Here is a 17,591-nt window from a genome sequence, read left to right on the forward strand (position 1 = left end):
AGCTAAAATAATTAAACCGACCTGTCCAAAAAACAGGTTACAGTTTGAAACAAACTAACATAAATTCTGTAGAAAAATATAACAGAACCTAGATTATTCATAAGGTAGTACTATTAACAATGTCTGGTTTTTCCAACAGGAAAAGCACCCGTGGTCAGCAGAGGTACAGTTTTCTAGAAGGGAGGGTTAGTCTTTAAACAAACAAACAAACAAACAAACACCCGTGGATACAAGGAGGTGAATGTATTCTCCAGCTGAATGCAATATGTGACCTTAGAATTGACTCTTCCTAGAAAGGAAGTGCTGAGGAATATTATCAAAAAACTGACACAAGTTAAATGTGTAACAGGAATCAGAAATAATGCTAAATTTGCTGAGGTTGATATCCTTTATGACTATATCCTTTCCCTCAGGAAATATACATTGAAGTATCTAAAGATAAGCAGTTATGATGTGTACAACTTACTCTTCTGTGGTAAAGATTTGTGTATGGGAAGTATGAATGCAAGCTTGGAGCAGGTGGTTTCAAATGTTTAGATAGTTGGTCAGGGACATAAGATTCTTTTCTAAAACTGTTGTTGTAGCCTTTTTCAAGATTAAAAATTATTTCCAAATAAAAGTTGTTTTGTTTTAATCATGGACTGAGTAAATGAACAAAGCTTTTAATGTAGCTCTGTGCCTGAACATGGTGTAGCTTGACAGGCAAGGCTTTAATCCCAAAGCCTTAAGAAGAAAAAATATGGTACGATAACAAAATAAAAGCAGGTTGAATAGGCAGGTGTAGTAGCACATGATATGATCAGGGTTCTCACAAGGCACAGGCTGGAGCTTGTAAATTCAGTAGAGACCAGCACTGGCTACGTACTTGACTTATTGTCAGAAACAAAACTCTAGGTGTCAACAAAGGTTTTTCATTTCCTTATATTTATTGTATCTTTTTTTAAGGTGCTTACTTTGAGATAAAGTCTCATATATACCAGGTTAGTCTCAAACCCTTTATGTAACCATTGATGACCGTTAATTCCTGATTCTCCTACCACCTCTCAAGTGCTGAATGTGCCACTAAGTCCATACTACACCTTTAAAGAAATATCTCATCCTTGTGGAGCACACCTTTAACCACAGCACCTGGGAGACAGGGACAGACTGATCTCTGTGAGTTCAGGGCTAGTCTGGTCTACATAGTGAGTTCTAGACCAACCAGGACTACATAGAAGACTCTATCTTAAACAAACAAACAAACCCAACACTTTGATTTGGTTTGTTTTTGCTAGGGCCAGGGAGATGGATCCCTAGTATCCAAGTAAAAAGTCAGGCATGCTAAACTCAGTGCTGGGGTTAGGAAGTAAGGAAGATCCCTAAAAGGTATTGTTAGCCACCCAGCCTAGCTGAATTGATGAAGAGTCGGTGAAAGACCATGTCTCAACAAAACAAAACAAGAACAAAACAAAGCAATGTAGAGCATGATTGAAGGAAGACCCCAACATAGACGTCCTTGCGATACTTTTTTTTTTCTTTTTCTTTTTTGGTTTTTCGAGACAGGGTTTCTCTGTGTGGCCCTGGTTGTCCTGAAACTCACACTGTAGACCAGGCTGGCCTTGAACTCATAAATCTGCCTGCCTCTACCTCCCAAGTGCTGGTGTGCACCACCACTGCCCAGGTCTCCTTGGAATACTTAATGACCAAACCAGCCCAGTCAGTCAACAGGGTCTCAAGGTAGGGAGTGAGGATTAAAAAGAAAAGACAGTTAGACAACACTGTAACATGACTCCAGCCAGTGCTGAACCTGAAGCAGGGTTATTTTTTTTTCCAGTCTGCTTTTACACCTTTCTAGGTGCATGCAAAGAACAGGGTCAGTTCTAGATCAAAGACAGAGTAGTCAAGGAACAATCAGGGCATTAAACCAAGTCCTGTTTCTAGGGGTTTATCAGGATGACTGAGATACAAGGAGTACAATACATTCCTCGGATGTATTCATCTTGAGTCTTGTCCTAGCTCAATGTCAAACTCTTATCTGAGCCTACTTCCTTTTCTTGCCTGTTGTCAAATTCTTGCCAAATTCCTAGAAACAGCACCAAGAGCTCTCCACAACTTAACATGTCTTAAGTTGACCAGAGTTAGTCATGAGTCTATGCTGTAATGTTTGGGAAGTAAAGAGTTAAAACTTTTAAAGTAGGCCATGAGAGATAGGGTTCATTGATAGAGTACTTGCCTGGCACATGTAAGAACTAGACTTGATCCTCAACACTGAACAAAGAGAACTTTTAAAAGTCACTTTTACTTCTTTTTATGTTATGTGTGTTGCGTTTGTCTGCTGGTATACCAGTGCACCACATTTATATAGTGCCCACAGAGGCAGAGAGATCGGATCTGCTCTGGACCTTGAGTTACAGATGGTTGTTAGCATCTCTGTGGATGCTCAGAATTGAAGGCAAGTCCTCAGGGAGAGTGGCCAGTGCTCGAACTGCTGAACCTTCTTTCCATAACCCCCCCCCCAAAAAAAAAAAGAATTTTTAGTGCCCTGTAATTGTGTACCCAGAGTTAAATGTAACATGTTCGTTCTTTCTGTTTTCTCTGGAAGGGTGCTGTCTTTGCTGACCTTCTGTGTCTGTATCTTTGATGATCAGTTTTTTAGTTTTAGTTAAGTTTTTTTGGATACAGAGTCTCCCTGTGTGGCTCAGGCTGGTCTCAAGCACACATTTGTTTCCCAAGTGCTACGATTACTCCTGTTTTGGCAGCACATAGCTCTGGGTTTATGTATTACTAAGTGTCAGGAAAAGTTAATACACTTCCCAAACTTATGCTGAACTGCAATTTCTTCCTGTAGATTTATCACAACTATTGGGTTTTCTTGCTTAAGATTAAAAAAAAAAAAAAAAAGCAAGCGCGCGTGTGCACACACACACACACACACACACACACACACAGACACAGGTGCCCACATAGGCCAGAGGTATTGGAGATCCCTGGAGCTGGTCACAGGTTGTTGTGAACCATCAAATGTGGGTGCTGGGAGTAGAACTTCATTAGGTCCTCTGCAAGAGCAATGGGTGCTCTTAACTGCTGATCCATCTCTGGCTCCAAAAGCACTATGTTTAAATCCCTGATGTTTTAAAAATATTTTTATCAATTCTTTGATAAATATATATAATGTATTTTGATGATATTCACTCCTTCAATTTCTCCAAGATCTGGTGTGTTCTTTCTCACCCCCTCCCCACCTGTTCCCCCTCCCTCCTCCAGGAGTCTGGTTTGTGATGCTCAGTACTCTTGGGTGTGGGGTGTAGAGGCTGCTCTGGAGAGTACTTCACCTACTAGTAGTCACACCCTTAAAGAAAACTGGCCCTTCCCCTCCCGGGAACTACCAAAGGCCCATAGCTCCTTAGCTAGGGGTGGACCTTCGTGCCCTGCCCCAACCTTCACTTGTTTCCTATAAAGACAGTAACATATCCATCGAGAGAACTTATAAAGCAACATGGGGGTGTCTAGTGCTGCACCATATTCTATGAGACTGTAAAAAGAAAGAGAAAGAAATACCAGGAATTGGTTACAGCCGATCTAGGGATGGAGGACAGTGATACAGAAGAACCTCTGAAGTGGCACATGGGTCTCAGCTACACAGAGTCTTGGTTGAGCTAGGGGGCAATCGTTTTGAGCTGAGATTATTTTCTGATACCTTTTTTTTTTTTTTTTTTTTTTTTTTGAGACAGGGCTTCTCTGTATAGCCCTGGCTGTCCTGGAACTCACTCTGTAGACCAGGCTGGCCTCGAACTCAGAAATCCGCCTGCCTCAGCCTCCCGAGTGCTGGGATTAAAGGCGTGCACCACCACGCCGGGCCCTTCTGATCCTTTCTTGATTGATGTGGTCCTAGGATTTGACTTGTTACAGTGTCTAGGTTTTGTCGATAATCTGGGTAAGCTTGCCAAGAACTACAAGTGAAGAGATTTGGGGAAAGGAGGATTAGGAGGCAAGAATGGTTAGAAAGTGCTAGAGAAACTGTGTTAACTGGTCTAGAAACTGAGAAATACTTGGAAGCAGCTAATACATAGTTTAAGAACCATCCTCAAGCTAGGCGTGGTGACGTGGGCCTATAATCCCAGCTACTCAGGCTGAGGCAGGGAAGCCACAAATGCAAGGTCTGTGTGGTCTTTAGAGTGTGGCCCTTGTGGCTGGGTGTTATAACCCAGTGGAGAGTGAGTGCTCAAATGGGTGGACAAGGCCCAGGTTCAACCCTCAACACCAAAGGAGAAAACCTACCTCATAGCATAGTTGCAGCTGACCGGAGTGCTTTAAAAGAGACAGCAGGCCGGGTGTGATGGTGCACGCCTTTAGTCCCAGCACTCGGGAGGCAGAGGCAGGCAGATTTCTGAGTTCAAGGCCAGCCTGGTCTACAAAGTGAGTTTCCGGATAGCCAGGGCTACACAGAGAAACCTTATCTCGAAAAACAAAAACAAAAAGCAAAACAAATAAAAGAGACAGGAGAAGGGTGATGTCTTTTAAAGATGTCTGTGACACTTCCGGCTGAGGCGATTTGGGGAAAGTGAGCAAAGCAGTGGGAAACTGTTGTTAACTTGGGTTTAAATTGGTGAAAATAGCTGCATAGTAGACAGGGAAAAATATGACTGAGGTTGCATGAAAACCGTTTCAGGAGTTAGAAGTAACCAGAGCCCATAGAGCACTTTCTACAGACTGAGGAAGTCTACGCAGTTGGGCTTATGCATTTCAGAGCTATGCAGGGAAGCCCAGTCAAGAGTTCCCTCACACCCACCTCTTCAGTACAAGGAGAACACTGAAGAAAGAGAGCAGTGAGGAGAGCAGTTCCAAGTCTGAGCTTTCACAATACGGAGCTAGCTGGATGAATCCCAGGGCTTGGGAAGCCGAGATGTGGATTTGAAGTTCAAGGCCAGCCAGGGGTGCCCAGTGAGACCCCAGCTCTAAAATAACAATGATCATAAGAAATGGACCATCTTCAGACAGGCGCTTCTTTTCCTTTTATGTCATACTACTTAGTGATATACCTTCTCATTCTCTAGATCCAGAAACTGCAAGGCCCAGCAGTTCCAAAATCACCACCACGCTGGGGCTAGTCGTCCATGCTGCAGGTAAGTCAGCATTGCAGTGAGACTGCTCCTAGCCTCCCAGAGGAGACTCCACTGAACGCTCTTGGGCAGGGGTTGCTGAACAGAGCCCTCTAGCTGGAACACGAGCCCTGGCATATTCTGCATCGAGTTTACAAGCTAAGAATGTGAGATATATATATATATGGTTTTTCGAGACAGGGTTTCTCTGTGTAGCCTTGGCTGTCCTGGAACTCATTCTGTAGACCATCGAGTTTACAAGCTAAGAATGTGATATATATATATATGTATGTATGTTTTGGTTTTTCGAGACAGGGTTTCTCTGTAGCCTTGGCTGTCCTGGAACTCACTCTGTAGACCAGGCTGACCTCAAACTCAGAAATCTGCCTGCCTCTGCCTCCCAAGTGCTGGGATTAAAGGTGTGTACCACCATACCCGACTGTGTTCTATATTTTTAATACCTAAACACAGAGTATAACCTAGTCATGGTAGCATACACCTGTACTCCAAGCCCTCAGGAGGTAGAGGCAAAAGGATCCAGTGTTCAAGACCAACTTGACTACTTAATTTTATCCTGAGCTACATATCTAGACCCTGTCCTAAAGAGTCTGGGGCTGTAGCTCGATGACTAAACATCTGTTGAGCGTGTGAAAGGCCTGTGTTCAATCCTCAGCACTGCCAAACAGAAAGATCTTCCATGTCACTGGGAAACTATGGTATGGAATGATAGTGCTGTTCTGAAAGACAGCTATGCCCACGTGGTATATATCACCTGTGGCTTGTTTGGTACAGTAGTGACAGAGTTGAGTAGCTACAAGAGACCAAGTAACTTAAAAAGCTCAAATATTTCCTGTCTCGGCTTTAAGGAGGTTGCTGACCTCTACCCTAAGATCTGTCTGGAAAAGAGCCTGCACACATCATCACCAAACAGCTCAGCTGGCAGTGTAGGCTACGGCAGGAAGGGGAAGACTCAGTGTGGCTGATGGCCCTTGCTTTAGCACCATAACCCAAACCTAGACCTGATGGTAGGTCCAGATAAAGGTATGTGAAAAGTAGCCACTCCTAACCTGCTGGTTTCTGCTTTCTAACAAAATCACCCATATCACTGCACTAGAGGCTGTGGGACCTGGGAGAAGGGAGCCAATAAAAGAGGTGGACTGAAGTGTCACACAATAGCCAACTTTATTCAGAGCCCCAGACGATTTATACTTGAGGGTTAAGAAAGGTCACCTGAGTAAAGTTCTCATGAGTTCAGGCTATATACAATCACAAGGACAAGCCACACGTGGCAAGAGCATGTCCATAAAGATGTGTGAAGGCAAACATTTAATTGAATAAATCAGCACACAATCAAGAGCTCTCTGAAGTAACTTAGAGGACCCTCCCCGCTCCACCTGGGACGGGCCCTGAGACACACTCCGAGACCAAGTCTGTGTTCTGAAGAAACTGGGGTTACAAGACTTGTTTTCTCGGAGTGTTCTCAGGAGCAGTCAGAATTCTCCTCACACTGCTCCATTTCTAGACTGTTCCAACATACCCATTCATCCAAAGTTCCTCTCTTGATCTTTTTTTTTTTTTTTTAAGATTTATTTATTATTTATTTTATGTATATGAGAACAGTATAGCTGTACAGGTGGTTGTGAACCTTCATGTGGTTGTTGGGAATTAAATTTAGGACCTCTGCTCGCTTCGGTTGGCACCGTTCGCTCAGGCCCAAAGATTTATTTATTATTATAAGTACACTGTTACTGTCTTCAGACACACCAGAAGAGGGCGTCAGATCTTATTACGGGTGGTTGTGAGCCACCATGTGGTTGCTGGGATTTGACCTCGGGGACCTTTGGAAGAGCAGTCAGTGCTCTTACCTGCTGAGCCATCTCACCAGCCCCTCTCTTGATGTTTTTATGTCAACTTAAATACAAGCTAGAGATAGCTGAAAGGAGGAAACCTCAATGGAGAAAATACCTGTAAAGGATCCAACTGTAGGACATTTTCTTAATGAGTGACTGGTGTGTGTGGTGCCATCCCTGGGTTGGTGGTCCTGGGTTTTAGAAGAAAGCAGGATGAACAAGCCTGGAGGAGCAAGCCAGTAAGCAGCACCCCTCCTTGACCTTTGTGGCGGCTCCTGCCTTGTTTGAGTTCCTGTCCTCACTTCCTTCAGTGATGAACAGTGACATGGAAGTGTAAGCTGGATAAACCCTTTCCTCCCCAATTTGCTTTGGTCATAGTGTTTCATCACAGCATAGTAACTGAAACTAAGAGAGTCCCCATCATGTGTGAATCATCTGTATTGAAGCCTCAAGCCTTGAAGACAGAAAGATATGTCCTTTGAAATTCATTAGCACATTCTATTATTATTATTATTATTATTATATGTAAGTACACTGTAGCTGTCTTCAGACACTCCAGAAGAAGGTGTCAAATCTCATTGCAGATGGTTGTGAGCCACCATGTGGTTGCTGGAATTTGAACTCAGAACCTTCAAAAAAAAAAAAAAAAAAAAAAAAAAGGGCAGTCAGTGCTCTTAACTGCTGAGCCATCTCTCCAGCCCCTCGTTAGCACATTCTAATTGCAACTTGGCTCATCAGTGGATGTTTGTATTTCATATTTCTTTTTTAGCAATCAAGACAGCTAACTTATGGGTGACTTGGGGCCAGATGCTAAGCTCTGTGCATCTATTCTTTTACTTTTAACACTCACGAACCCCTAAGAATGCACATTTTATTGACCATATCCTTTTTTTTTTTCCCTTGGTTTTTCCAGACAGGATTTCTCTGTGCCCTAGCTATCCTGTAACTCACTCTGTAGACCAGGCTGGTGTCAAACCAGAGATCTGCCTGCCTCAGCTTCCTGAGTGCTAGAATTAAAGGTGTGTCCATCACTACCCAGCATATTGACCCATCCTGAAGGTGACTGTGAAGTTCATTGAGGTTGAATAGCTTGCCCAGATCTAAGTCCAGCTGTGCCTAGCTTTGAAGCCCACTCATCAGCCCAGCATTGCCTCCTTTCATAGTATCTTGTTTCCCTGTCTCCCAATTTAGCCGATGGTGTAGCTTTGGGAGCTGCAGCCTCTACTTCACAGACTAGTGTCCAGTTAATTGTGTTCGTGGCAATAATGCTACACAAGGTAAGCCAAGATTGGATATTGAACATATTTGTAATTAAAATTTGTCTTGATCTTTGATGCATTTCTGAAATGTGGTATTTTTTTAGCTTTAAAGATTAGTATTTATTAAATTAGTATTTATTATATGTGTGCACATGAGCACACACATGCCACCATTAGTTAGCATGATAAAAGTCAGAGGACAACTGTGTGAAATGGAGTCCCTTCTTTTACCTTTACCTGACTCGTGGGGTTTTAACTCGCATCCCAAGTCTTGCATAGCAAAAACCTTGATCCATTGCAGCATCTGGTAGCCACCACCACCCCCTTCTTAAAATTTTTAATTGCTATTCATTTAGGATAATTAAATATGTATGTTCAGTGCTTTTGTTTTTGTTTATTTTCTTAAACTCGTTGGAAAGGCTTTTTTTTTTATAGTCATATACACAAATGGCTAAATGCTTACTGATTTCTATTTTTCTAAAGATTTATTATTTATGTATTTTATATCTATGAGTGCTCTGTCTGCATGTACTCCTGCATGCCAGAAGAGGGAACAGAGTCCCATTATAGATGTTGGTTATGAGCTACCATGTGGTTGCTGAGAATTGAACTCAGGGCCTCTGGAAGAGCAAGCAGCCAGTCCTCCTAGCCGCTGACCAGCCAAATCTCTCAGCTCTCAATTCCTGTTTTTCGTACAATTATGTTCACATAGCTGACTAGACGGCTCCATGGCAAAAGTACTTGCTAAACAAGTTTGACAACCCGGTTCCCAAAAGTTGTGTTCTAACCACCACACACACTGTGGCACACACAAGTATATTAAGTAAGAATTAAAAATTCAAAATAATCTTGTGTACAATACTACCAAGAAAGATATATACAGATACATGTAGGGTTTTCTCGTGAGAACTTTGGTTCTTAAAAGGCAAGCTTGCTCTTGATGGGATGCCTGGGTTTCTCATATTCAGATAACATCACGTGCATTTCTTGACGTGGAAGCAAGCCCTGCTTGTCAAGTGATAAAGGGGCTACTTTGTCATTTCCAGGCCCCAGCAGCGTTTGGGCTGGTTTCCTTCCTGATGCATGCTGGCCTGGAGCGGAATCGAATCAGAAAGCACTTGCTGGTCTTTGCATTGGCAGCACCAGCCATGTCCATGCTGACATACTTAGGATTAAGTAAGGTAAGTGTGAGCATCCCTCAGTGTGCAGACCTGTGTGTCTAGTTCTCTCCTAGGCTCAGCCTGCAGCCTGTGCGCGTGGGGCTGAGAGCTAGGAATGCGGCCCAACACAGAATCATAGCCTTACTGAAACATGACACAATTTATGTTATTTTATTGGCAACTCAGATGTCTTGTCTATGTATGTCACAACATTCTGTCACAATATCAAAAGGCTCAACAAATCTGGTAGGGTATCTTAGGTTGAATTTTTCATGGACAGTATTTCCTCAAATCATGACAAAAATTGAAAGTAAAAATCTGTATAAAATAAGTGTCTTAATTTCAAGTTTGTCCTTTTTATGACTTTAATATTCATATAAATTGAATATCAGTTCTAAGAATATTTGCATAAATATATAGTAGCATTTCAGTATTTAAGATAGTATCATTTAACCAGTCATGCTTATTTGGCAGAAAGCAGTCTGTTAGAATCATCCAAAAATTTTAATTTGTTTTTATTTCATGTGCATTGGTGTTTTGCCTGCATGTATGTCTATGTGAGGTTGCCAGATCCCCTGGAACTGGAGTTATAGACAGTTTCGAGCTGCCATGCAGGTGCTGGGAATTGAACCCAGGTCCTCTGGAAAGAGTTGTTGGTGCTTTTAACCCCTGAGCTCTCTCTCCAGCCCCACCACCCAACATTTAATGTAGGTAGACACAGGAAGCATGCAAGACAAGCCATTCAGTGGCCTCCAGAGCTGGAGCAGGGATGGCAGTAGGCAGCTGCGATTCCATTTCTCTCAGCTCTTTATACCTGAACATAGCTTCAGAGTTGAGATGTCGGTCTGCAGCTTAGAGCTCACATGCTCCCATTTCCAAACCTTATAATTCTGACCACAGCAACCACCCTTCCTAGTTTACCTAAATTCAGTGAGTAGAATCTACGGGGAAATCTTAGTATCAGCCTAACCAGGACTGCTTGGAAGGAACTGCTTTCCCCCATGCTTCCTCAGAGGTCACTGATTCATCATCATAAAAAAAAAAATAAATGTGTTAAAAGGAATACTGACTCTCCTGGTTTCCTGCTGGTTGGTGGGAATGAACCCAGGGCCTCCCACGTCCCTGAGAAGCACTCTGCCGCTGAACTATATCCCCAGACCGCTTTTTCTTTCTTCCCTTTTTCCTTTCTGTTCTTTTCTCAATTAAAAAAATAAAAAGGAAGGAAAGGGAAAGGTTTAAGACATTATATATAGATAATGGTTAACAAGTAAGATTCTATTAATCAGGGTCTGTTGGTTGTTGAGTCTAACAAATGAGTCTTACACAGGGCCTTTTGCCCTAAGAGCAATGGATAGTTCTTTATAGGCTATCCCCACACGCACACCTGCTTTTGATGCTAAGGATTAAGCCCAGGGCCTTGCATATGCTGGGCAAATACTCTGTCCCCTCCCCACCTGATAGTTCCTTTAACAATCACATGACATCATCACCTTTCATGAAGGATACTCCTGACAGTTCTGGAAGCATGGAGTGAGGTGCTGCGTCTGGGAAAGTTTGTGAGGTTTTAACTAGTTGCCTTGGCCCATGGGTCTACTCTTTACTAGAAAGGCTGTGACTAGTTGTATAAAGATTAGTAACTGATGACGGGTATGATGGCACACTGTAATCTCAGCACTGGGAAGGCTAAGGCAGAGTCCAGAGCTCAAGCCCAAGTTACACTATGAGACCTTGTCATAAATAATCAAAACCAACAAAACCCAGATTAGTGAGTGAGATATATTTTAGTGCTATGAAGGTAGCTATTGCATCTTTTTTGTTTTATTTTTTTCGAGACAGGTTCTTTCCGTGTAGCCCTGACTGTCCTGGAATTCACAGTGTAGACCAGGCTAGCCTCAAATTAAGAGACGGCTGCCTCTATTGCATCTTGTCAGTCTGTGTCTCAAGCACCTGACTTGGTGACACAGAGGACACTCGTTCAATAATACAACAAATGAACTGATGCCTACAATTCTGAGATTCCATCTTAGAGATGTAAGTGAGGTATCCTAGGCAGTGCTTGAAAGCTGCTTCGAAAGCAACTCTAGGGAATAAAGCTTTTGTTTCAAAAATCTAAGGGTAAATGTTCTCCTTGCAAATCATGAACATTTGAAGTAATAAATATGTTAATTAGCTTGATTTTATTATTTCATTATTTTCTCAAATCATAGTATCTGTATAATAAACCCTATGAATTTTAAATAAAATTTTTTAAGTTGTGATTGTATGTGTCACTGGTGTTCTTTATTTAAGACCTCCCCATAAGTGACAGAATTTCCAATCTCAAGATGTATCCATGTACCAAGCAGCACCAGGTATAAATATTCAGATTTAGTTGGGACATATTCCTGTCTCTAACTTTGATGTGACTTGTTTTAATTCTAATTCTAATCTCTTCTAATTCACAGAGCAGTAAAGAAGCCCTTTCAGAGGTCAATGCCACTGGAGTGGCCATGCTTTTCTCTGCCGGGACATTTCTTTACGTTGCCACCGTCCATGTCCTCCCTGAGGTGGGTGGAATGGGGCACAGCCACAAACCTGACACCACTGGAGGGAGAGGCCTCAGCCGCCTTGAGGTGGCAGCCCTGGTTCTGGGTTGCCTCATCCCGCTCATCCTATCAATAGGACACCAGCATTAATCATTCAGGTTCCAGCCTCAGTCCACGGCCATTGCCATCTGGGAAGAAGAGCAAGTGTGGGACGCTCCTCACTTCCTCAGTGTCTTGTCTCACCTCGCCCATCTCCACCCGTGTTCCTAGAGTCCGAGGGAGATGAGAGTCAATCATGGAGAAGTGGAGCAGCATACAGCAGGAACGTCAGAATTAGACAAAGACTTTGTGTTGTCTTTTAAAGGGACTTTGATATATTGAGTTTTGATGTTTCTCTTAACCCTATTCTCAGGGAAGATGGAATTTAGTTTTAAAGAAAAGTGGAGAACTTCATAAAGTGAAATAGTAATTATGAAACTGCAGTGTTCTGTAATTCAGCTAAAGTTTTTTCCCTTAGTTTAGAGGCTCTGCCACTTTACCCATTGGTTTTTAACATGGTTCTCACCATGTAAGACTGGTGCTTTGGCATCTGTGCCACATGCCATGAGAGAAGGTGGGAACACCCATCCCTTAGATACTAAAGATGATGGCAACTAATTTGAGGTTAGAATAAGGAAAATGAGGGCAGGAGACATAAGCTGAACTGAACCCAAAAGAAACATCCATCAAAAGGGGTGTTTAGAATCTTCAACAACTCCTTTGCACGTGCCTCCCTAAATAAAGCCTGCCCTTCCAAGGGACTGGCTTTCAAGAGGGGTCTGTTATCATAAAGCATTTTTTTTTTAAAGAAAAGTGTCCTTTGCAGAATACTTATCTACAGCACACTCTTAGTAGCCAGATTCTGTTCAGGCACAGGGTTTCCATCAAGAACAGTATGATCACAGTGAAATTAAGGGATGTTAAATTTTCCGGGAATTTGGATAGTTACTGACATCTTGTAGTAACCTTTTTTAAAAAGTAGCACTATTACAAAGTATGTTGTCCTTTTCTTCTCAACCCTCTGAAGGCTGCATTCCTTTAATACAGTTCCTCATGTTCTGGTGCCCTCCCAGCCATAAAATTATTTTGTTGCTACTTCATAACTGTAATTTTGCTACTGTTATGAATCATAATGTAAATGTCTGATAACAGGATGTCTGATATGCCACCCCTTTGGGTGTTGTGACTCACAGGTTGAGAACCGCTGTTCTAAGTATTTCTTTTAGCAGCCAGCAGTCCCTCTGGCTGAGCCCTTGCCCAGGGTGGAGAGTGTTTCTGCCTGCTCCTTAGCTCCTGTGCAGGAGGCGGTAGGGCTGTATCAGAGGGGAGTATCCGCTGGGCTGCTCTCAGTCTCCTTGCAATCATGTCGGCATCCCACTCTTCCCTGCGCTCTCCCTGCCCCCATTGTGTACTACTGCTGCTCCTGGTGATGTCAGTCCTTGTGTGAGGTGGAGTCTCACCACTTGAACCATGATAATGAAGATAACACTGTCTATTCTTCATTTCCTGCAACTAAGTTACCTTTGTGTCGAGTACAACCTTATTACACCCTCAAAAATGTCCCCTCCTGGTGTGAGTTGACACAGTCACTAGTACTCTGATAACTTAAGCAATTGTGACAGCAAAAGTATTCAACAAAGGTAATTCTTCCTTGTTTGCCAAAATCTGAATAAATCCTAGTCAGATAAGTGTATAATACTGTATTTATATTTTCTATACCATTTCAAAAACACTTTACATAAAGAGGGAGCCAAGACTAGTTTCTTCAGATCAGTGAGTGCAGTCATTTGTATTTTTCTATGACATCTATGCCAGCATGCCTGTAGTTTTCTTTCTTTCTCTCCTAAATTGTCACTAGGTCAGCCAGCAGTTATGGGATTAAACATGTGCGCCCTCTGCCGGCTGTAGAAAAGAAAGCAGAAATGGGATGCAGTTCTGTGTGGAGCTGGTGACCATTGTATCCCATGCTAAAGTGTTAATGTGTACAGTATGGGGTGTGGCTGACTCTCGTGATTAGGCACAAACAGGTGACTTGGAAAGGTTTGGGCTCATCTAGTCTTTCCAAAGTACAGATTTCTTGATCTCTCTAGAAGTTCCCTGTGTCTGGTTTGATTTGGGTAGCTTCTGTCATCTCGCTCCGTGTAGTGGTCAGAGATGTTGTGCTGGCCAGAGCCTCTTTTGTTCAGCAGTGCCTTGCCATCTCACTCTTAAGTTTGGCCAGAATATCATGTTGGGTAGGGCCTTGCTTGGACTCTGGCAAGGACTGAACCATCAAACTTCCAAATCTGCCTTCCCTTCCGGGCCTCAGTCATAGTGAATTTTCCAGAGCTGGGACCTTTCCAGGCCCAGAGCTATTGCCTGGGGATAGTTCATCCCTTCCCTGCCCAGCAGGCTCAGATAGCCATGTGACTCTTAATAGGGCTCAAATGCATTAGAGGCAGCAGGAACCATGTAGAGGCCTCTTAGTGGGAGGAGGTTGCTCATGTGGCAGGCAGTGCCCCCAGAACAGCCACCTTGGTCACTTCACAACACATTTCAGTTCCGTTTTCTTCCTCCTTAAAACTCCCTCTGGAGGTGTGGATGCCTTAATGCGCAAACACATTTGAACACATTGGTGATACTTAAGCTGCTGCCACAATTACAAGTGGAATTATGGGCTACCAAAGAAGCAATTGATGAAAAGCATGGGCCCTCCATCCTCATGACCAAAGCAGTCTTAGTTAGGATTGGAGTCCCTTTCTCCCAGAATCCAGATGGTCTTCAGATTTGGAGCACCCTCCCCTCCCCAGTTCCCAGTGTTGCCAGTCTCTAAAGTCAGCGGGGCAGTGATGTCCCATTTGACTCTGCTTTCCGTGTGCACTGTTGCCAGCTTGCATCCTTACAAGCAGACTTCCCAGCCTGGACATGTCAGCAGTTGGAACGGTACTACCTACTGAGACGGTGTTCTCTCCCCTGCTTCACCTCAGTCCTCAAATTCTCAGTTCAGAAGAGCCAATTCTACTGACCTGGGGGTTGGATCATTAGAAGAAAGGGCAGGTCTGTTCTTATAGAAAGGGAAAATAAGAACTGGCTGGTTCTGGTTTTTCAAGGGTTAGAGATGGGAGGGACATAGCAGTGACAGTGTTGTTTGCCCTGCCCCTCATGCTAGGGAAGTTCTGAACATGGGACTGTATGTTAATAGCACAAGCCGCTAAGACCCTCCTGTCTTTTTGGGCCAGAGCCCCAGACCATTGCATCACAGACAGTCATTCGGCAAGAGAGTCCTTGGGACAGACTTCTGTTCAGTGCAGAGTGGGACTCACCCCTGAAGAACACTGGTTGAGATATTATACAACTGCAGCCCTTCTCTACTTGAGACATCGAAGTTCAGCTCAGGAGACCTGAAGATGGGGGCTGGTGGGAAAGGACCAGCAGCCATGTAGGACTTCTTTACATGTGCTCAGTCCCCCACGGTAGCTAAGCACAGAGACTGGCCTTGCTCTCTGTCTGTGTGTCTTCCTGTAAACTGGGACTCTAATGGGATGGTAACACCACGATTCCCCTGGCTTGATGGCCTAAACAGTGATTTTTTAATTGTCCCCTTTTCTGGATCCTTTGTACACATAAACTCATTCCATGGATGGCTGCCTTATAATTTTGTGTCTTTCCACTTTAATTGTGAATGGTTTAAAACTTGCTGTTTTCTGATATTAAATTTTTATTAGTGCATACCTTATGTGAGTGGCTCTTTACTTACACATCAGCAGCATTTGTGTTTGGCAACCATACCTGATGCACAAAAATGTTGGGCATCAGGATATCTCAGCTGGTAAAGACACCTGCTGCCAAGTCTAATGGCTGAGTTGAGTCCCTGAGAGTCACTTGGTGGAAGGAGAGAATCAACTCTGATGACTTGGCTTATGACCTCCACGTGTGTACCATAGTATGTGTGCATGCCCCTCCAAGCAAAATAAAAATGTAATTTAAACATTTTGAGGTAGTGGAAAGTTGTAAAGGACAGAAGAAAGGTACCCTATAGGCAGAGGAGGAGAGAGGGAGGAGAAATGAGGAACCCAGAATGCCATCTGCTCCAAAAGACAAAATCAGTGATAACCACCACCCCCTCTTGCTGCTCATAGCAGATATAATTTATAAGCGTAGCTGTGCCTGAAGAGAGAAGCAGGCAAGGTGGATCATCCACCCCTTTCAAGGGCAGGGTGCTGTATGAGTGTAAGTGCTATGATCAGGTGCGGCTGCAGAGAGATACTTAAATAGAAGTGCCGGCTTGGCTATGCCAGTGCCTGGCAAACACAGAAGTGGATGCTCACAGTCAGCTATTGGATGGAACACAGGGCCCTCAATGGAGGAGCTAGAGAAAGTACCCAAGGTGTTATAGGGGGATGCAACCCTATAGGTGCAACAACAATATGAACTAACCAGTACCCCCTGAGCTTGTGTCTCTAGCTGCATATGTAGAAGAGGATAGCCTAATCGGCCATCATTGGGAAGAGAGGCCCCTTGGTCTTGCAAACTTTATATGACCCAGTACAAGGGAAGGCCAGGGCCAAGTAGTGGGAGTGGGTGGGTAGGGGGGCAGGGGCGGGGGGGTGTATAGGGAACTTTCGGGATAACATTAGAAATGTAAATAAAGAAAATAATAATTAAAAAAAAAAAAAAAAGAAGTGCTGGCTTTTGAATTAGGGCTGAGGGGCTCACAGGGTCAAGCAGAGATATACCTCAGTGTGGAGGTCAGAGGATAACTCTGAGAAGTCTCTGCTACCCTGGGTTGGCTCAGACTCAGACTGCCAGGCTTGTTTGTCAAGCCACAAGCACTTTTACCCACTGAGTCATCAGAGCATGTGGAGTTCTTTATTTAAAACAAAACAAACAAAAAACTGTATTTATTAATGGCATATATTAGGCTGGGCATGGTGGCGCACGCCTTTAATCCCAGCCCTTGGGAGGCAGAGGCAGGCGGATTTCTGAGTCTGAGGCCAGCCGGGTCTACAGAGTGAGTTCCAGGACAGCCAGGGCTATACAGAGAAACCCTGTCTCAAAAAACAAACAAACAAACAAACAGCATATATTTACTGTATTTATTTTTCATGGCGTGTTCATGACTTAGCACCCTTGAGGCAGAAGCAGATAGACTGCCATGAGTTCAAGGTGGACTACGAAGTGAAACTCTTGTCTCTGAAAACAAAATTGCTAGCTGGTGCCTGTAATCTAGCACTCTGGAGATGGAGGCAGGAGAATCACAAGTTCAAGGTCATCCTTCACCTCATTGTTCAAGGACAGCCTGGTTTACATGAGACCCCAACTCAAAAAAAATTAGTGATATTAATTGCACAAGAGAATGGATCTCATTATGTTTGTATGCATGTAAGCAATGTACTTTAATTATATTCACCTTTTATTACCTTCTGTTGTCCCTCCCCCTTTCTCCTGGCTCCTTCTCCAACTCTTTTTGACAGGGTCTCACTATATAGTCCTAATTTACCTGGAACTCACTATGAAAGCCAGGCTGCAGATTCAAAGTTTCTCCTGGTCCTGGTATTAAAGGCATGTGCCCCACACCCAGGGACTGGGATGGTGGGGTGGGTGATGTTTTTAAAAATTGAGGTCAGAGCTGGGATAGGATGTAGTATTTGCCTTTAAGTCTAGCTTATTGTGTATAGCACCATGATCTCCAGTTCCACCC

At 43.5% G+C, this 17,591-nt stretch overlaps 1 protein-coding gene across 2 annotated transcripts in view; it reads left to right on the forward strand.

Moving 5' to 3' along the window:
* Slc39a9 (solute carrier family 39 member 9) overlaps nucleotides 1–15,626 on the forward strand; it is a 41,292-nt gene extending 25,666 nt beyond the window's left edge. Inside the window, exons 4-8 of one of the 2 annotated variants that reach the window (XM_021201713.2) lie at nucleotides 5,034–5,102; nucleotides 8,120–8,205; nucleotides 9,234–9,368; nucleotides 11,792–11,893; nucleotides 12,009–15,612. In XM_021201713.2, the coding sequence (XP_021057372.1) occupies nucleotides 5,034–5,102; nucleotides 8,120–8,205; nucleotides 9,234–9,368; nucleotides 11,792–11,893; nucleotides 12,009–12,158 (542 nt within the window). In that variant the 3' untranslated portion in view covers nucleotides 12,159–15,612. Of the gene's footprint in view, nucleotides 1–5,033; nucleotides 5,103–8,119; nucleotides 8,206–9,233; nucleotides 9,369–11,791 lie in introns of both variants that reach the window. The other variant, XM_021201714.2, reaches the window with a different exon arrangement.
* Nucleotides 15,627–17,591: the final 1,965 nt, after the last annotated feature.

The sequence above is a fragment of the Mus pahari genome, chromosome 7, assembly GCF_900095145.1.
Source record: "Mus pahari chromosome 7, PAHARI_EIJ_v1.1, whole genome shotgun sequence".
Taxonomy (NCBI): domain Eukaryota; kingdom Metazoa; phylum Chordata; class Mammalia; order Rodentia; family Muridae; genus Mus; species Mus pahari.